The 22585-nt window shown below is 39.3% G+C and overlaps 1 protein-coding gene across 1 annotated transcript in view; it reads right to left on the minus strand.

Annotated features, from left to right (window-relative positions):
- ARHGAP22 (Rho GTPase activating protein 22) overlaps positions 1-22585 on the minus strand; it is a 140450-nt gene that overhangs the window by 108399 nt on the left and 9466 nt on the right. The window contains exon 2 of the mRNA XM_042863396.1: positions 11925-12124. Within this exon, the coding sequence (XP_042719330.1) occupies positions 11925-12124 (200 nt within the window). The remainder of the gene's footprint in view (positions 1-11924; positions 12125-22585) is intronic.

Consider the following 22585-nt stretch of genomic DNA (forward strand, 5'->3'; position numbering starts at 1 on the left):
CACAAACAAGTGAAATGGGAAGGGCTATAGAAAGGGTAAAGAAAAGACAAATGTAACAGACATTGTAAACTTGAGCTCCACTCTTCTACTAAGCCATTCCCTTTTCCAACCTCATTGCATCTGAGCAAGAAAGACTTTATCTGATCATGCACGTAGCTTACCTGTCCTTTCCGGACACTTCTGGTCAAATGACCTTTCCTCTGGAATAGCAATACTCTGAGCATACACAGGCGATTTCTCTTTCTTAACTAATATTCCTTAGAAAAGTTTCTTCTCATATCACATCTACTCTTCTTTCACCTTTTAATTTTTCAAATTTTTTTTTTTTTCAAATTGAGTTCTAATTAACTAAACAATTGCAGCCCAGCAAGCTATAAGAGGCTTGCACAGGAGAATGTTCATTTGTACTGTCATCTCAACTTGCATGAGTTAACTAATAAAAAAAGTATAAACTGAGATAAATTTCAGTCTTTAGCTGGTATGTCTGCCTCCCTCAAAAAAAACAAACAAACTCATTTGGCCTCAAAGCATTTTTTTTTCAAATTGAAGAGTTCAGAAGCAAGCAAAGCTCCAATGTAGATCCATCTCTGGAAAGTACTTCTAGGTCATAGGTGCATACGTTAAAAAGTTCTTCAGATCAGGTTCTTGCACATCTTGCTACAGATTTCAGGGAATTATGTAGAGCATTTCTCTAGAAGGAGTGGTTGCAGTAGGACAACCTGCTTCTCCAGACGGTAACAGGGAACCAGCTTACAGCTGTCTAATCTGCCTCACACACTACAAAGTACTTTAAACAAATAGAAACAAAAAGATAAAAAATGATTCATTTTCTTAGCAAGAGTGTATCAGTTCTGACAGCTGCAATCACTGGTAGAGTGACATTACTAAATTTAAACACACTGACATGTCCTTGCCCAGTAGCCTCTCAGACTGCATTAACAATCTTTCTTGGAAAATAAATTAATGATGGATTAAATCAGAGTAATTCCTCAAGGTCTAACTTGATATATGCCAAAGCACACCCCAGAAACAAACCTCAGTTCATTACTAAGTTATTTCTCTCTTCCTCAGGCAGTGGCTGCCATCCCTAAGATGACTGGACAGTTCAAGTAGTGTGCAATGGGTTACAGAACTTCCAGTAAGCTGTAGATTCAGATTCGATTTTGAAAAATAATTTTACCCTCTTTCAAGTTTGTTCTTGGAGGAAAAATCTTCAGAGGCTACATAACCAGGTGTTATTGTAGCTCTTATCCCTAGCAAAACCAACTGAGAAGTCCTGTCCCATACCAGGCACTGTAAAGTCAGTGTCTGATAAGAAAAGCAGCGATGTGGGAAACGCTAGTATAAAGCTTCCTTTTCTTCACTGGTCCCTAAAACACAGCTGGTTCCCAAACACCAATAATCTCAATTTTCATAACACTGCCTTTCACACAGCTGCTGTTAAGAATGCTTACAGGATGGGACTAGGGAGTAAAACAGCAAGGCCCAATTCTGCTCCCAGATACACACTTCATGCTAAGGATAACAAACTGGCTACACTAACATCTCATGTTTAACTGAACAAAAATTTCCACAGTAGTTTTATTGACAAATTACGGAATAATCATAGAATGATGGGGGTTAGAAGGAACCCTAAGGACTACCCAGGTGAGCTGCTTTGAAAGTAACACCTGCTATTTGTTTCCATGGAAGCTACAACAGATACAAAGAGCACAATACTATTTGTTACAGCAAGTTCTCAGTTACACAACACTCCTTTTCAACACAGCCATCACCATTAGCTATGTATTTCACCAGTGATGAACAGGAGCTTGCATGCCACACTTGTAAAAATCTGCACCAGCAGATGTGACCCACTGCTTCACAGATGTTAAGACAGCATTATTAATGAAATGCACTGCGCAATGCCTCAGTGTGCTCACATCCACTATTAGGTCTCCATAAATGTTCAGCAAGCATTGCTAAATATGACTGAGTGCAATCTTCTCCACATGGAGGAATTCGATGACACACCTTCACTTCATACACACCTCCATGTCAGACACCATTGTGTCAGACTGTCCCTCTGCTGCCATCTGTCACACAGCAACAACATGTAAGGGAATATCAGCAGGAAGGTTCAACATCTACTGCCATCCTACAAAACCCACTCATGATGTTGCAGGTCAATAGAATAAATTAGGAGGCCCAGGGCTGCAATCCGCCTCACTTTGAACATTTTTAGGAAGGGGCACCTGCAGATTCTTCAGGCAACCTGTTCCAGTACCTCAACAACATCACCTTAAAAAAAAATTTCTCAAGCTCACTGAGCACTTTTGCAGCCCTCCTGGACCTGCTCCAACAGGCTCACATCTTTCCTTTGCTGGGGAACGTTCACTATGGTGCAATTTGGTGGAGAAGAGGAAGAAGGGAGAAGTTAGTGAGAAAGGACAGCCAGCACTTAGAGGTATGCCTATCACATTTCTGCTCAGCTATTCTCTACACTTGTATTTTGTCAGCAGTCACGTTGCAAACCACTTAAAACTTAACTCTGTTGCTTGATACTTTCATAGAATCACAAAGTTGGAAAGGACCTACAAGCTCATCTAGTCCAACCATCCTCCTATCATAATATGAACTGAAACAAGGCTCTCTTGGCCATCTGTCATTCAGAGCATGACCCAGAATTCTAAAACTGCAAACCTCACAGAAAAAACAGGGAAAACTTGTAAAACTTCAGCTTTCTTCTCTAAGATATCTTTGAGGACTGCTCTCCAGTTAACTCCTAGTGTAAAAAACATCTCTGTAACAAAGTTACCACAGATAAACTGGCACATAAAAAGTATATTTGCAAAGGACAATGACTGTTTGAATTCATTAGGCCTCTGATAACAGCAGTGCTACACATCATCCATAGTGATACTGATCTGTTTGCATGATCTTGATCTGTACTTCATCAAACATGAGTCTTGAGGGAAAGACATCTGAGGAGCAGCTGAGGTCTCTGTTTCTGCAGCCTAGACAAGAGACTCAGTGAGACCTCAGGGTAGCCTACAGCTTCCTCTCAAGGTGAGTGGAAGCATAGCACTGAGCTCTGCTCTGTGGGGACAGAGACAGAACCAAGAGAAATGGAGCTGCATCAGTGAAGGGTCAGGCAGTCATTACAAAAAGGTTATTCACCAGAGATAGTCAAGAACTAGAAGGGGCTCCTCATAGCAGTGGTCACAGCTCAAACCCTTCTGGAACTCAAGCACTTGGATAATGCTCTCAGAAATCAGGTTTTATTTTTGGGTGATCCTGTGTGGAGCCATGAATTGGACTCAATTATCTCTGTGGGTGCTTTCCTACTCAGAACATTCGGTGATTATTCAAATCTATGAATACCCAAGAGCACTAAAACCGGCAATTTTCTGCAGCTATATAAGCTTAGGCCTTTTCATAAATTATAAGAGCATGAAATATTAGTAAAGTGTCTTATATATACAAGTACAGCTTTACTTCTTTGTCTTGTAAAGTTCACCCTAGACTGGAGGGAAAACAGGAAGCAACTAGATGGATTTTAAGTATTTTTTGCCAGTAAAAGTTGAGGATATTCTGAGAGGACAGATATTCAGGAACATGCAGACCATAGAAAGAAAGCAGCATTAAAACACCCAGCTACCAGAAAGGATTAACTAACAGCTAGTTAATTTCTATTAACAACTTCAGTGGAAGTTTGTCATTAACCCAGCGTAGCAGATAAAAACATTCACCAAATTTGTGCTATGACAACCCGCCCATGTTATATAACGCAGCCACCATGTTACTCCCACTTCCCCTTTCAGGTGTCCCATTATAAAAATCTTTTACAGGGAGAACACATCATTGCCATCTTTGTTCATTGACTAGATGCAAATTCAATGCTCTAGCAAGACCACCACATAAGCACTGCACAGCAGAGCGCAAGGGCTCAAATCCTGCCCCTAGATTAGGGCAAAATTAAAAGTGGGAAAAGACAGTACAGGAAGGTAATTAAGTTTACACTGAGCTGATTATCTAGAATAATTGCAAACTAAAATGAAAGCCAGCAAAACAAGATAAGCTTTTGGTATACTTTCCACCAAATCACATTGTTCAGTGTCTTTATTTCTGATATTAACTGAATTTAGAAAACATGAAGTCACTCCAAAGAAAATATTGGAAATGCAGAATAAAATGCCAGTGCATCACAAGCTATTCAAAAGGGTGCAGAGAGGTCTTGCATACAACTTCATCTTTGGAACCCAGTGGCCAGAACACACTGAAGAAAGCTGCTTTCTGTCAGGCACAATTCAAGCCCACTGCAGATGCACTGAAGCATTTTATCATATGAACTCAATACTGAGAAAAGATTAATGAATTAGATGCAGAGCAGTTTCTTTTCCCCTGGAAACAGAGGATGGGCATATGCTACCTCCTGCTCTGGGAATAGAAGCAAACTCATAGCTACTTTAAAAACCACATATATTGACAGTTACTAAGAACATAAAAAGCTCTTTGCAGGTCAGTCCTTCCTTTCCACTTTCCTCATGAGGCACCTAAGAAAATATTCCAGAAAGGCAATAGCTCCAAGTTCTCACCCTAGCCTTCAGCACAGAAGTCAGACTGATAGGATGGACTGTGCAACTGCAACTATGTTACACAACACACCAGAACACCCAGGGTCAACTTCACATGCTGTAACTACCGAGTACATCCCCCTCACTCCAGTGAATCCAGGGCACTCACCTGTCAATAGACATAGCACCATATTTTCAGATATTCCTCCCTTGAAAACAATGCTGTAATTTGCTCTACTTATGTGGAAGCACAATTCGCTCATAAAAATGTACAATGAAACACCCATAAAAAAAAAAAAAGCAATATCTTTTAAGGTTTCTCTTGAAGCATTATGGCATAACTTATTTTTTATCTGACTGCCAAATAAAAGAATGCGATCTTACAGAATGCATATAAATAATCAAGTAGGCAGAAGATCAATGGGAATTTCAGTTAGGCTATTGATTTAGTTTCTGCATACAAACCTGCAGGCCATGCTTAACATTTAGAACAGATTTCTAAAAGGACAGGTATCTTTAGAGCTTAAGCAAATTAAGTATTTCTGTCAGTTGATTATAAGTCTCTACACAGCCTGTAACAGCTTTCTCAGGGACACACTGTCCTGCTGGGTCATGGCAGCATGCCTGTATTCTTGTCCCATCGTTCCCCAGAAGCACAACCAATAGCCATCTATGAGTTCCAAAAGTACATCTTGCTTTTCAGATGCATGCTCTTACCTTAGGTAGGACACAAATCCTATTTTGCAACTGTTACAAGAGCTGCATCAACAAACATGAAGCGTCCAGCTCTCACTGTGCTTTGTATACAAAGATGAGATGCTCATCTTCAGGCTGCAAAACCCAGCTGCCACTCACAGGGTCCTGAGCAACAACGATGATACCAAGTTCAAGTCTCTTTGGTCCTTACATAACATCCTATCCATAATGACGGATTGAACCTCTGACCAAATGCGTGCAAAAATGTGAGATGCTACCAATATCCTCATCCATCTGGCATAAATGTTGCAGGCTCACATGGGAAAATCCATTTCAGCTCTCAGAATAAAATGAAGTTTGCACGTAACAGTTAAACCACTTGCTACAGTTGCATGCTTAATAATAGGCCTATAATGCATGTGTGATGGCAATGGCACCACACAGGCTGTCTGTCACTATGCCTGTACTGACTCATCAGGAAGCAGCAATACAGGGACCTGATCTGGTTTTTTCAATTATCTTTCCTCTGTTCAAGAACTACGCTTAGAGGCACGACAGTCAAAACAATGACTATGTGAAATGATACCTAATACTACTTCAACTAGGAAAGCACCTTGTCTCAAATGTTACAAAAATACCTTACAGGTGTGCTGAAGAACTTGAGAAAGAAATTCCTCTGAGCCATAAGCTTTATCATTGACTGTAGAGCAAGAAATCTTCCCCTCAAATCCATCAATATAGAGGAAGTAGAAAATCTACAGCTGATTCCATATTGACAATTACAATGTTCTCAGCTCTGCATTTACTTCAAGTGGGAGAACAATTTCTACTACAGCTAGACATGGTTCTGCAAAACAGAATGGATGTTAGATCAGAAAAAGACTAAAAAAAGCACGTGAAATAACAATAAGTTGGTCATGAAATCCATTTGCTAACACTTCATGAGAGAAATACTTGGGTAGTGTTCACTGCATTAAACACTAACAAATTTATTTCCTAAAAACTGTAAGATGAACATATGTGCACAAGCAAATACTGTATGGAGACTATATTACCCTATACCAAACTAACCTATGGCTAGTCAGCACACAGTTAATTAGAATTTAATTTTTCTTTTACAAGAATAAACATGCTTTATTGCAAACACCTGGTAACTCGTGACCCATCTGATGCAGCTTATCTGAGTTTGCCACTTTAAGTAGCCCTGATGTAGTTCAATTTATTCAATTACCATTTGTTGGCTGTTACTAAATCACCTAACCGCTAACTGATCTCTCTTTTCTAGCTCATATTTTGACACTACTCCCTTCCTCTGGCTGTTCTCTTACCACAGTCTTCTTTGGGACAACTCTATCACATTTCCCAATATATACTGCGCTGTAGGATTTAACCAAGTGTTTCATTCATACTTTACATACTTTCTTCAGGAATAGGTATTTTTAGAGTAGGAGAAATATAGGAGAATACATGCTATAACCAGTACACTGAGTTTTTGGTCTTTCAATCTGTATACCAGCTACACACTCTAAAATTGTTATTTGCTGACAACACTGGCACCTTTCATCCCTTAAATTCCAATAACTCTACACATTTCACAGTTCCTACTTGTCTGCTTATATGCATCAAGTAACAAATTTGTCAAGTTATGAGGATTAAAAAAAATTCTCATAGCTCCAACTGTATTGTAAATTTTACAGAAGATTAAAGCCTAGCATTATCAGCTTTGGGTTGTTGAACATGTAACAGAAGAGCAGTAGGACCAGAAAGCTGCAATTATCCATTCCCCATCCCTGAAATATTGGTTTGTGTACCTCTTTATTCTAGACCAGGCCAGTTCAGGCACATGCAGAGTTTCAGTAGGTCATACCATTACATTACTCAGTTATATCACGTTTCTACTCATACCACCCAATTTAAGACCATAAAAGCAACTGTCTGAAATGCATGATTTTTTAAAACTTCTTTAATACTGTCACACTGTTGTTTAACACTTTTATACCTATTATGAGCCAGCTTCTGCCACCATCAAGAGATTTAGTTACCATTGATGGAGTGAGGTTCTGAAAGCTTTATTACACAGGCAAACTGCTGTAAGCCTTTTTTCACTCTTTCACATGACAATTCCTTTCATTTAGCTCTGAAACTCAGCCAGAGACCAAAAATCACAGGGACAACAGAAAAGTACAATATTCACTAAGGAAAAAGGAACTGGTTACAATTGCCATTATTTTGAATCAATGTGCCTCAAAGAGAGACTCAAAGACTTATGCATTTGTGCAGTCATGGTTCCTTTGTAACTGATACTGCATAAGTAATCAAAACATTAAGGATTTAGATCAGTACAGGAAAAAGAAACCACCTCCTCCCTTCCTTTAACATCATGTAAGTAAAAAAATTTAAACATGCAGCCACTAACATCTGGTTTATTAGAGGAAGAAGTATTTTCAGCAGTTATCTTACTACGTTCTTCTCCCTGACTTGTCACTAGTTGTCCACAAACATGTTTGCAAAAGGAATCAAAGGGAGAGAGGGGCACGTAGGAAAAATACCTTCCAACCCTTCTGTTCATTTTTGCTGCAAACACATGCAATAATGGCTAATAGCACAGCCTTACAGGCATGCAAACTTCTCACAGTAAGCATAAAGTCAGAGCTTAATGCTTCATTCACATAGCTATAGCAAGCCATAGTCAGTACTGCATGATAAAAACCAGCAAGCTCTATAAGCAACCAGCAATGAAACAATGCTGAGAAAACATCCCATTCTGACCTCTTGTTTTTCACAGTATGGAAGCTCTAGCACTGCACTTAACCAATGGAAGCACAAATATTTTTGTAGAAGTCTTTTTAGCTGCTGATGAATTTAACACTTGAAGCCACCTTCAGTAACATTCCTTGCAATCTACACAACTCCTACTGTAGATACATAAAAGCAATATATTGCATCTTTTGCTATATTCTGGGCATCTTTACACAACAGAAGAGCTTCACTGTTGCAACACTCACCTGTTTTACAGCTATTTCCTATTTCCCTCTGATCCTGTGTGCTTCAAACTAATAAATGCAATCCACCTCTTCAAACACTTTGCTTTCTCATTGCACTGTTAATATACCAGAACAGCAATAGCAGCATGTTGCAACACTGAAAAAAACGGAGGTCATTTCTTATGCCTGCACAGCACTCAGAAATAACAAATCATTTGTTTCTGCACTCTATCACAGCACAAATACAAAGTGTCAGGTCTTTGTAAGACCCTCTCAGCCAGATACAACAGGCACAAAAGGAATGAAGAATTAAATATGATGTATGAGTATGGTCATTTAGCCTCAGAAGAGGAACAATTATCAGTATATCCCCTCATTTAACAGAGAAGTTAATTTGGTACATCTGTTCTCAAACCCAACGGCACAGACTTAACAAAATTAACAATCCTAACTGTAAATAAGAGACTAAAATCAGCTACATTTCACAAAATAAAGATGGCTTAAATTTAAGTTTTCTCACCAGCTCCATACATGCTGATGCTTTGTGAAAGAGAAAAACTTCCAAGACATTTGTATGTTTACCAACCACCCTACTCCCCTGAAGTCGTGTAGGAGATATGCATTTGACATATTTCAAACAAGGATGAGTTGGTGTCACCCTGCCACGCAGAGTTTATTCAGCCTTGTAACTGACAATCTTCTGCACCAGTGCAAGGCCCGCAGAGATGTGAAACAAATCTAACTAGATTTGTTTTATAAAATGCTATGAACTGAACCAGGGAGAGGCCAAACCTGTTCATATCCAGCTGTGACCTCAGACTCAGAGGGACTCACAGGTGTTATTTAGGGCTTTAATGACATTAGAGAGGCTTACATAATCATATACATACAAATACATCCACCCCCCTTTTACAGAAAAACCAGATCTGTGTTTTAGTAACAACGCTACGCAGAAAAGCTTGGAACATCAATGACTTCAGCAGTTACTTGTACAACACGAGCATATAGATTTGTGAAGTTTCTTGGAGGTACAATAGTAACTTGTCCAGATTAAGGCTTTCATATTCATAGAACTGTTAAAGAAGAGTAGAAACTGCTATTATGAACTTCAGGGGAGTTGAGATGCATGTCAGATTGTCTGCCACATGTAGGAAGATAAGGATCCCATCTCAATCATCAGGAGATAGAAGGAGCCATAAAAGTATCCCCCAGTTGCAGGAGCCAAGTACAAAGGAGAATATATAGCATTAATGAACAGCTTCTGCCAGATAGCGAGGCTGGGCTCAGGAGCTCTTTGTTCTGCAATAGATATCTCACACTTGCATACTCCTGCCTGTGCTCATCAACTGCAAAACCAGGAGATTGTGATGGTAGAGAGAAGGAAAAACATAAAAGCGTGAGGTTCCCAAGCATACCACTGACATATCCAACTGGCCCACAGCAGAAACAACACATGCCATATCATGATGAAGTAGATGGACCAGTATGGGAGAGATCCAACATGAGCTTCAGCCCTTGAGCTCTGCCAATAGTATGCCACAGTATCACTGCATCATGATGTCTCTGAGTCAGCAAAATTTAAGAAATAAGTCCACATTCACTCACACTCGCCTGTATTGGAACAAGTCAAAAATTTTTCCCCAGCCTGCTGACTAGTTTTTGCTGTTAGACACACACTCCAAGTCAAACAGCACAAAGCTTTGCCTAGATTCTTTCCCCTCACAATTTGCATAGAACAGCAGTAACTCCCAGGCTTATATACAACACACTAAAACTCAGCCCACTCTCAAGTCCTGTATGCTGGCATATAACAAAACCCACACAGGCTAGCCCTAAGCAGCTGGCTCACCTTTTTCTGCTTAGCAATGAATTGAGAGATAACAAGTCTCAACAAACTAAGCAAGGTTTTTCACTCTCACCTCAGCAATCTGGAGCTCCATAGCTCTTCCTGTCAAATTCTAGTCACACAGATGACTATATTAAGATTTGGAGGTCAGAACAGGATAATGAAAAAGCATCCATGTGAAAACTGTTTCAATAGAGAACTGGCTTAGGTGAATCAAAGCCATAGAAGGCTGAACAACTAAATGGTTTCTCATAAAATACATTTCATTCTCAAACTGAATTACAGGACAGTATTCACATTCATAGGCTTGCCAAAAGCTGGAATATTTAGAAGATTAAATTAAAACATTTATTGTACTGAGAGGTTTGCAACAATGCAGCCATTGTAAATTAGTGAACATTCAATTCCATTAAATTAGCATACTTTCCCATTTTCTGGATAAGGTCTAAGTTTGCAAAGCAATTGAATCCAGCCCATCTCTTCCCTGCAGATCAAAAACAAAAACTTGGAATGTAAGGCATTGCACCTATAGGAAAACAGATCATACATTCCAATTCAGAGGACAGTGCAAAACCTTCTAAGGAGGAGCATTTCAGTCTTTCAATAGTCTTCTGTTAAACCCAGCACTCCCTTCAATGTTTGCTATTCCCATAGAAATTCAAACAAAGTTTACCAAGACTACGAAAGCAGTATCAGGTACAACAACAGTCAAGTTTCCTTGGTTAAATTATAAGCCTCTCCTCCCTAAGTCATCTTGGGCTGGCACATTTTGCCTGAAACATAAGTCATCGTTCATAAAACTTCTTTCACTAAGACCTGTGACTACACTACTGGCATGGACAACTGCAAAATTATTTCAAAAAGTTTTACAGAGCACCTTCCAGATCCCAAATCTAATTTCAACTGAACATACAAGGAAAAGGTATCCCACACTAACTAAGATCAAAGTTACTAAAGCACTAGACTTGGGACATGCAGATTCGTTTTCCTACTCAGGATTTCTCATAAGAGCATGAGAAAGTCATAGTCTCTGCATCTCACTTTTCCCATGAGCAAATTCAGACTAACAGCATTAATTCAGTTCAAGGCAAGATTTGTTAAAAACACATTGCACAGAACAGCATCAGAACTATCTATTTACAATAATGTCAGCCATTTTCTGGAGAAATAAGCCTTGTTTCTGGCCTGCAGCTCCTGAAAACAGCTATCAGACAGCCTAGAATGACAGACAAAACACATTGAACAATGTGCTCTGTTCAGTCATGAAGAGTGCTCAAATATGATTAAGACAAGTTGTATGGGAGCAGCAGGAGACATAAAGGAAACAAAAATAAGCTGAAGAGCAAGCAACTTTCAGTGGACAAAAAAATCCTCTACATTTTGCTTTTCATGAACAAACAGCAGCAGTTCAGAAGACTCCTTACTTCCAGAGAAGTTATGGAACCTCTTGACAATTAAAACTTGTATTATTATTATTACATACAGCCAGTAACAGGCTACCATTTATTATTGACTATTTTGAGTTGGTAACTGAAGTAAAAATAGTATATACATCAAATGGCACTGACATTACTGTGATTTCAGGCAATGAGTTTTCTGCAACTAGATTTCTTTATGAGGAAAGCCACAGAACTGACTGGAAACATAATTAAACCAGGGAACATGTTCTCCCAAGCTCTACTACTTGCCTGCATGTTAGCTAAGGCTCTTTGAAACATCTCTTCCTTTGAGTATTCACAGTGCTCACAGCAACTGAAGAGAGCTCTCAGTCTAAACAGTGACCTGTACAGAAGTCACAAGCAATATGCCCTACTGTTCTGAAATAGTAATTAAAAGATATACCTGAGGTTTAGTTTCCTCTTCGTCTTTATAATAGAAGAGTTGGTTTCCACGCAGCACAAACCACCGCTGCTGCCAGTTCTTCATAATGCTCCTCTGTTTCTTTAGCCAGCCACATTTCACCACACGTTCTTGAGGGCTAGGAGAAGAAGGTCTGGATGGAGGCCCAATCTGCTCACCCATCACCAAACTCTTTGATCGGGCTGAAAAAGAGTTTGCAAAGTAAAACAGTGAATTAAGGATAAGAGACAGAAGCTAATCTGTTCCATGCCGTCTTCTCAGGCAAGAACAGACCACTGTGTGCATTCTTCTTTCAACATATATTTACTTTCAAGGTGTATTTTGAAGTTCATGACAATGAAACAGAATAAATAACCTTTTGACACTACTCACCATAGCAATCTAAGAGGCACAATAACTCCACATCAAGGCTCACTGCTCACAGTACTCCTTTCTTCATAGAAAATCATCACTTCCCTCCAGCTCTACATCAGAACAACAGACTGGTCTCTCCAAAAGCAATATTTATCCAGTAAGGGTGACAGAAGAGAGGGGAAAAACAATATATTCTCATCCCATACACAGTTACTTACCAAAGTGGCTAGGCAGTGAAAAGAGCTGCCACAAGAAATTCAGAACACAGAAGAACTTAGAAAATAATAGTCACATATAGATAACGTAGCTATCCAGAGTGATTAAAATCACCTCAGACTCCCAGTCTCTGACCTTAAAGCAGAAAAGCACAATGTAAATAAAAGAGTCAAAATAGAGTGAAAAGTAAATCTTAGGAAAGGATTCAGAAGAAGAAAAGCCTACTGCCCTTTCCCTTCTTTTTCATCCCATTAATGTATTAATCCTATATTAATCCATTAATTTAATATAATCCTATATTAAAAATACTGAAGTTTGGGGCATATAAAGCCAGTGCATATTGATTATATATTGCAAGCCAGTCCTCTAGGATATAGAAGTTATATGATCCCTTAAGTCTATTTCCTTTGGATTCATGAAGTATTTTATTATAAGTTATTTATTATCCCAGGGCATTTCTCTTCATTACTACAAATGTGATCCTGTTCCTTTACATTGCCTACATACAGTGGATTTACAGTACAACTTACAACTCCCTAATACTTTCAAGAAAACTATAATAGGCTTTGTCTTGAGCCTCAGTTAAGGAAAAAAAACAACCAGGATTCAACCTACAACTGTTTCCTGCTTCAAGTTCTTTTCAGTCTCACTCTTAAGAAATGATTAAAAAGTTGAGATAAGAACTATTTAATAGTGTTATAGCTTTTTCAGATTATCTTTCCCTTATTTTGGCTTAAACAATTTGCTGAATTTAATCTGAACCCCTAGTTTCATGCTAGTGAAGTCTATCAGCAAACACAGCGTACACTAAAGAAACCTAGTATTGCTCAATCACTGCTTTTACACACCCAAAGCAAACAACCTCAATATAGAATTCACTTAAAATCATGCTATAATGTATCCAGGCTTATTCTCAAGATTTACTCCCTGTAGTCTGAGCTCTAACAGGAAGAAGTCTTCATTCCAGCAAAACACAAAGAACCTCTTGTCCCCCACAAAGCTGCCCAACATCTTCATGCCTTCCTAGATCTTTCTGGAAGCACAGTGCCCTCTAGAAGAAGATTACTAAATTACCAATGACAACTTTACCTCTTATCTTCTATCACCTCCAACACAAAGTTGTTTTGTATGCGTGCAGTAAGAAAAGAGACTTTTCAAACTTTTAAATATCTATTACAGAGATATATATGGATTATCCTGAAGGAAAAACCTCTTCCTCTGCTCAGGCCACATTCTACAAGGACCCAGCTGTTGTTTGTGCCTATTGACAGTCCCAGACTCCTTTCCACGTTCAAGTTACATACCTTATTCCAAGAATGTGCCTTTGAAATTGGAACTCTGTGCCTCAGACAACATCTTAGCTATTAACCTAACCAATTACTCTCATAATACAAAAAGAAAAACACTCCAGTATCTCAGTCACCTCTATTCTAACGTATGTAAGCAGACCAAGTCTGCGATTCCCAGCACCTTCCAATTTTTTTTTTTTTATTTTATTTATTTATTTTTTTAAACTTGTATAGTTAGACAAACTCCTTCCTTCCCTTCCCCCACCAACAGAAGGTAATTTTAACTGGAAACTACCTTTATTTTGTTATACACACACACAGAGACAAATACCCAATAAAAAGATACCATCAAGCTTTGATACATCTCTCTTCTCTCATATACCCTTTGGCATTATTTTCCACAGCCTTCCCTAGTAGCATTTATTAAAGGGAAGAATTAATGCTTTCACAATCAGCCATATGGAGGACATATACCCTCATTTTTATTTTAAGCAGCATCACATATTAGTCAATTGCAATGGTTGTTAATTCTTCATGTTATCTTAGCTATCCATTTCCTTAGAGCTTCTAATCACGACTGTAATGGTTAATTTCATTATGGAAGTACTGAGCAATCTCATCTGTAAGTCAACAACATGGATCACGGAGAAATTTGTGGAAGGATTTATAGCTAATAACCAGCATTGATGTTTTTATTGTGTGCTTCAGAGTACAATTGTATAGACATCAGAAGAAAGTTTTCACAGGAGCATGCTCTGCCCATATTACTGGGATCAAAATATCTGCTCTGATAACCCGATCCAGTTCATCAAGTCTCTCATTCTTAATGGTGGATATGTATTCCTTGCACTCATCTATTTAACAGAATTACTGAATAGCAAAGCATAAAGAAGAAAACAAATCAATAACGCCGACTCACACTCAGCAAATACTCTGCATGCTCTGGAGTTTTAATTGAGTAAAGCTTTTTCAGTAACTCCAGTTTAGAGTTACTTTTCACATTTTCACAAATCGATTATTGATTCAGCCACACAGAAAAGCTCTATACAGAAAATCAGCACAAAAAGAATTCAAGCACCCTCCGGAAAAGCTGCTTAGCATTTACTTAATACAGGGCAGCAGTACTGAAATGCCAACTGCAGGACATACCTGCTCAGATGCAGGGAAGTGAACAGTTACCACAGATCAAGATTACAACAGACCATGTATACCCATACCTCCATTGTTCCATAGCTGGTACCCACCAACAAGAAGCCAAGCATCTTTTAGGAATGACACATCATTAAACAGCAAGAATCAGAACTGAAAATTCTTGCACAACTGGAAGTGACACTGGCATATGGATGTTCTCATATCTAGATGAAATGGGAAGAAGGACTATGAGCAGAGACAGTCAGATAACAAACAACAGCAGCTGTGTCAACACTTGGGATACACCAAACAAGCTCCACATCCAAAATCCTACACTTGATTGTCATATCTTTAATGTGAAACTCAAGGATTACCCCAAGGAGTGGATTGACCAAGTCAGAGACAAGATGCTGTTCCTTATGGAGACAGGAATCTTTATTCCCATCTCAACTTGGAGCTATTTAAGGCTACTTTTTGTCTGTCTCTTCCCATTAATAGAACACGATGGACTCTCTACAAAGAGTTCCTCTGCAATTCAGACCTGCATCTCAGCAATATGCAAATTAGTGCTTTCTCATGACCTCCACTGTCTACATCTTAAACATGCATCTAAGCAGAGATATCTTCCTCTGCTACAGTTCATTTTTATCCACATCATCCCCATTTCCTGAGCTCAATCCTGCCTAAAGCATTCAATAATCTCTTCTGCTCCCCTTTCCCTGCTCACAGCTCTGAACTCCTACTACAGATTTAAACAGCCAATGAGAACCTACTTAATCAGGAACATCAAAATCCATCAAATCAATGCAATTCAATACCAATTAAAGCTCTGGTTCTTTGAAGTTTCATAGACAGCTAGACTAAATCAGCACAGCCATTATAATCAATTCTGATTGACCACCTGTCCTCCAGCACAAACACTTAACTCTAGTGCTCTTTCATCCTAATGACAGTGACACCACATTATTTCTGATATAGTCTTTGTTTAAAATACTAGTCGTAAAAGGAAGAGAACTTATACTGTAGTTGTAGTCAATGTTGCCTGTTCATTAATATACTTTTTGAATAAAAAGGATGCACTAGCACCATGATATTGCATTTCCTTCCAAAGAAGCTGGGAGAAATTATTCCCTTCATATTTGTTTTCTGTCTCTAGCACATATCTATGTTTGCATTTGATTGCTAAGATACCACAGCCAATCAGCACAAAAGAATCCAAGACATTTTCAAAACAATTTGAGAATTTATCATCTTAAAATACAACAAAAATTAAAGGCAGAATGCTTGATTAGGGATCAGACCTAGGCAACTAGAAAAAAAGTTTAAATAAACTGACAATGACTTTTTTATTCCCTGAAGCCAAATAGAGTAGCAATCTGTACAGAACCATCAGGTTGCTACACAGCCAAGCATTCGCCCACATTTTGTGGCAAATATATTAAGTTTATATAGGACATATATTAAATTCAGACATAGTACCCTAAAAGCAGAACATGACTAAGGCCAAGACAAGGTGTTATGTTATACCACTTTTCTTCAATTTGTTGTGAAGCCTAACACAATCTCACATCACCAAAATGGACTCCAAGAAAGATGGACTCAAACTACAGCCTGCACATACCTTGAACAAAACAAAGCCTGCCAAAGTGCGCCAGCTGCACAACAGACAGGCTGCAGTCAGGGTCTGGTGAGTAGACCCAACCACAAGGGCTCAGAGATCAGCCAGTATAAAACAGAGAGCCCGTACAACACAAATGTCAGCATCATAGTGGTGGAAAAATTAAGAACTGCATTACAACCATCTGGGACTGCAGCATCTCCCCAGACATGCCCAGACATAACTGGCACAACTGAAAACCTCAGATAAAATAGAAAAGCTCAGACATCCTACTTTCCACAAATGCACTGTAAAATGTTTCATAGCACATACTTGGTTTGTTAAGTTATGCCAGCAGTAAGAATATGATAAAGAAACTCACTGTTCAGTAGCCCAAGTTCTTTGATAACAGGGAAAGAGAAGGGAACTGCAAGCGTACCAAGGAGTTATAAGAATCAGGTTGTATAAATTTTACATAGCAGCAAATTTTAAAAGGTGCACATCCTGGCAGAACAGGAGGCGAGATTTCTCACTAGCTAGCAGGTTAGGACACCCACACAACACTGTGTACATAACACCATCAGGTACCGAAAACTGTGCAGAACCGCAATGCCATGAACTCAGGCTTCTTTCAAGGTTTACTAGCTCAGGCAGAACAACACTCAAATTTATATAATAAATAATAATATATATTTATTATATTTATGTAGCTTTTCCAGAGCCAGAGTTAGCTCAGAGCTGATGCATGCATCTTCAATTCAGCAATTTTTTTGTCAAATGTGTTCCCATATTCCCACTTTCCACCTATATTACTGATTTATAGAACACTATCAGAATCCAATAAGGCAAGACACACACTAGCTTGATGGTAGTTACATGAAGGAATTAGTCTTGAGTAGCGTTCAAAATAACCATGACATTTCACCACCTTGCAAGTGGATATCTGTTTCCAAAGCATCTCATTAATCCAAAATATTTACTTACATAAACATCCCTATGAAGACAACCCATAAAATCTCTCTGTTGGCCCAGAAGTTGAGACTGAGGACAGAGGCATACACTCCACAGAACAGACGGTAGATGCTTTTGGTAACAGAGACCATTATTACAAACTAAGTTTTCAATGATGAGTCATTAAGTCTTAGCTGTTGCACCCATTTATTATTACTCTTAGCATACATATATTACTATATATAAGAGTAATATATACTATATATTACTCTTAGCATACATGGATTAGCAGCCCAGCCACATCTGTAAATAGCAAATAAGAATGCAAATAGGACATGTCAGTTAAGAGCTTGTACAGAGAAAACTCAGTACAAGGAAGAAAGACATCATCCACTTAGCACACTAACTGCTGCCCCTTCAGCCTTCAACAGATTATACAGTATTGAGAGTATAATGGTTAGGCTTTCCTTTCAATGCCTGCTGCTGATTGTGCAGCAATATGTACTCTGTAAAAGAATGCACAAAAAACAGTACAACCATTAGAATTCACCTTTCACACTCCCAAGTTTTTCTTATTTAACACCGGCATCCTTTCCCAGAAATAGGCGGATGAAGAAGTTTGGTGTAGTAAGACATTTAGCATAGACTTGGTCAAGCCAGTGACACAAGAAGCAATACTTTGTACTTCTCAGGCAAGGTTACAGAGCCACAAGCTCCTGCTATTAAGTCAACACCAGTCACTCACATAGCACTTACAAACTTCATTTTTTAAGTTCTGAAAGAGACTGGCTAGCTGGCCAGTTTGTTACAGATGTCAACCTATCTCAGTAGATGGAAGGGTCAGGTCAGCTTCATTATCAAGAGATACAATGACTTTATTTCTTACCTTTTTTTCTGAAAAAAGCAAAGTGTAGGATATTTTTACCTCTTCTTCTTAGTAATCAATTAAACCCTGCAGTCGGTACATCAGAACCCCAAATTCAACCTGCTGTGCCCTTTGTTATTGCAAGGATGAGTTATGGACCACTGATAGGCAGTCTAAGTACAGAAACCTGTTCCCAGCAAAACTCCATTTTAATGTTCAGGTCTGCACCATGCTGTGATAATTCCCAATAGAACCAGTACAGACTGTTCAGAGGACAAAAGAGCACTAAGATTATATGCATTTGCTGAGTCACTTTAAAGCATGCCCCTATTGTTAAAAGGCACTACAAGTCTATAGCAATGCCAAGCACAAGCTCTCTGCTCACAGGGAACTTTGGAAGCATCTCTTGAAAACCATTCATCATCTCCATCTGGTTAGCTATAACTGCCTACTTGACAAGCTCTGTTTAACTCACATCCCACTGCTGGCAAAGCTCTGTAATTCCTTGGGCAAACATGCTGAGCTACAGCTCGCTGTTTCCACAAGAGTGAAGTTTTACTCCCTTCTTTCTATACCCACACTCCTATTCCTTTTTATCCACCCACGGTACGTTTCTACGCTTCACCAACAAGCTCAGGTCTTTCTATAGGAACAGTTACTCCCTGGAATGCCAGGAAGTGATCTCAGATTTTTCTCTCCCTACAATTTTAGTAAGACAAATCAGTCAGAGAAGGATGCCCCATCACCGAAAGCATTCAAGGCAAATCTGGATGTGGCTCTGAACAGCCTAGTCTAGTGGTTGGCAACCATGCCCACAGCATGGGGGCTGAAACTAAATGATCTTGAAGGTCCTTTTCAATCCAGGCCATTCTATGATTACAGAAGACTGTATAAATAGATTGCGTCCTCCCTACAACCAGTGAAAATAACGTGATGTCCAACTCTCACAACCTTGCACAGCTCACACTGCAATGTCCTCCCTACCGCACATCATTATGGCAGTGGCTACGCAGCACCAACTGAACATTACTGCACTATTAACCATACCTGGGCTGAAACCAGGGCATAAGGAAGGCACAGTGCAGGGCTAACTTGAAATATGGTAGATAATTTTAAGAATTTTGATTCACTGGCTGTCCTGTGACCGGCCAAAAAAAAAAAAAAAAAAAAAATGCAGCTGTGCTTTTTGTTTTAATAAAGGAATTTGAGAATATTTCAAGACTGCAAAAAAAAAAAAAAATCATATTTCTGTATATTTGCAACTCCACTTTCATTCAACATAAATACATTTTTCTAAGTGTGCATAGAGTTGCAATCAGATATTCAGCTCAAAAACCTAATCACGTCTCTTCAACAGTCTTGTATAAAAGAAAGATATCCTCACTTCACAGTCACACCTTATGTCACTGCTTTTGGCAGTACGCACATTTGTGAACAACTACTGTCAAGGATGAAACACAGGAAAAGTAGAATTTCCTAAAAAAATTTCTGACGAGCACCTTAAAAACTCACTATGAATTGCAACCACTTCAATCAAACCAGACTTATGCATTAGTTTCACAAAAACAAGGTTTTACATTTTTATTTTTTTTACTACTTTAATAAAAAGCAGTAAGTAACAAAATTTATTAAGTATATTATATATTCTACAAAGGCTATTCCAAAAGTGATGCCTCCATACCATTTTGTCACTGCACAATAGATGGCAGCAAAGGGGCAGTCTGACAAAATGGCATCTGATATGCAAGCGCATGTGAAACAAAGGTGCAGAATTGAATTCCTCCACGTGGAAAAATGGCCCCTACTGACACTTGCCGAACATTTATGGAGACAGAACACTGAATTTGAGTACAGTGAGTGGTATGTTTTAGCACTCCACTGGTACAGGTTTTCACAAGCATGGCATGCAGACTCTTGTTCATAACAGGTGAAAATGCACAGCTAACGTGGTGACTACATGAAAAAATAATGTTCTCTATCTGAGAATTTATTTGCTCTATCAAGCAGAGTTACTGTGCTCTTTGTATCTGTTTTGGTTTTCACAAAGTCAAATAGGAGGTACAACTTTCAGAGCAACTTACATACATGCAGCCCAAGACAATTCCTCTTGACTCAAGGTGGTCCAGGCAAACCAAAAGGTTGAACACCCATGAGTGAAAGCCTCTGATAATCCTCCCAGTGAGTATGGCTTTAAGACTTTAAAAGCTTGTAGCAGACTGAGGTGCTAACAAAAGGTTCTCATCATAACACTCGTATTTTAGCAAAAACCATACCACAAACTTGTGCAGCACCAAGCACTGTGGAATCAAGCCTGTAGCTCCTCAGCACTACAGATACAGCACACAGGTCTGCTGCAGAATAACAGCTCAAGCTATACATATACTCCTCATTCACCTGTGTTTATAACATATTTGCTACCTGTGACACACAAAGCACATGGTCCATATTATTGAGATACCACAGTAGGTGCCACCATGGCTGTTACCCTAACCAACTAGAATTGTCTGTCACACTCTGTAAGTTCCATGTAGTCTCCCAAAATTATTTGGAACTGAAAAATACTAACTAGAGATACAAAACACTTCATGAAGACTTCTTTGTTGGCAACTGGCAGTAACACTGAAATAACACTGCCCAGACACTTTCAGTAGTAAAGCCTCCCAAGATTCCTCCATAACTTTATATTCCTTATTTATCTCACCCCAACATCGAGTAGGTATTAATCCCTAAACAGTTCTTAGGGAATTATACCAACAGTGCAGTGTACCTGTTTCAACACTCATTGCACCTGTTTTCAATGCACAAACAGTGCCTATTTCCCTCTCTGTACAACTCAGTGGCTTGACTTAGTGACAAGTTTACTGATTTTGGGGACAATAATAGAAATCTAGCAATTCTTACTACCACATCTCACTCTGGGCATAAGTACCTCACTGAAATTATTCAGCTGTGTCTATAACAAGATATCACTAGTTAGAGTCATAGAATGGCCTGGGTTAAAAAGGACAACAATGATCATCTAGTTTCAACCCCCTGCTACGTGCAGGGTCACCAACCACCAGACCAGGCTGCCCAGAGCCACATCCAGCCTGGCCTTGAATGCCTCCAAGGATGGGGCATCCACAACCTCCTTGGGGAACCTGTTCCAGTGCATCATCACCATCAATGTGAAAAACTTCCTCCTAATATCTTATCTAAACCTGGCCTGTCTCAGTTCAAAACCATTCCCCTTTGTCCTATCACTATGCACCCTTGTGAACAGCCATTCCCCCTCCTGTTTATGTGCTGCCTTCAAGTACTGGAAGACCACAATGAAGTCTTCCCAGAGCCTTCTCTTCTCCAAGTCCAACAATCTCAGTTCCCTCAACCTTTTCTGAAATGAGAGGTGCTCCAGCCCTCTGATCATCTTAGTGGCCCTCCTCTGGACCCACTCCAAGAGCTACATGTCCTTCCAGGCCTGGGGCCCCCAGTACAGGACACAGTACTTCAGATGGGGCCTCACAAGAGCTGAGTAGAGGGGGACAATCACCTCCCTCCTCTTTCTGGCCACCCCTTTTTGAATGCAGCCCAGAACACAATTGGCCTTCCAGGCTGCAAGCTCACACTGCTGGCTTATGCCCAGCTTCTTGTCTACCAGGATCACCAAGTCCTTCTCTGCAGGGCTGCTCCAGATCTTCCCCCAGTTTGTATAAATACCTGGGATTGCCCTGACCCAAGTGCAGCACCCTGCACTTGGCCTTATTGAACCCCATTAGGTTTTCATGGGCCCACTTCTCCAGCCTGTCCTGGTACCCTTGGATGGCTTCCCTTCCTATTCCTAATTAAGGTAAAGGTGGTTCCTACTAAACTGGAAGTCCACAAGGGGTATGCATTCAGGTATGAAATCCTTTACCTACAGTTCTCCCAAAGTCGTCATGATAGATCCCATCTTTACCTCTGCAGCATTATCAGTTCACCTTAGAACCACTGTATGAAGCTTCCTTGACATCTAGCCTATACAACATAGATTTGTTGTTTTTTTGTTTTTATGAACTTCAGTACAAATTCAAAAAAGACAATTATCTGACTGAAGCACAAATAACTTTAATCACATGCACTAAGAGAAAAGATGCTCCAAGGAACTTTTTTTCACCTCCAAAGAATAGCTCTCACCTCCTCTCTTTAGCTCTTTATTAAGGTCAATTTACTCTTTTGGTCACACAGAGAAGCAGTCACACAGTGGAAGGAATACACATTAGAA

The sequence above is a fragment of the Lagopus leucura genome, unplaced genomic scaffold (assembly GCF_019238085.1).
Source record: "Lagopus leucura isolate 7727_CA_CO unplaced genomic scaffold, USGS_WTPT01 Super-Scaffold_739, whole genome shotgun sequence".
NCBI classification, from domain to species: domain Eukaryota; kingdom Metazoa; phylum Chordata; class Aves; order Galliformes; family Phasianidae; genus Lagopus; species Lagopus leucura.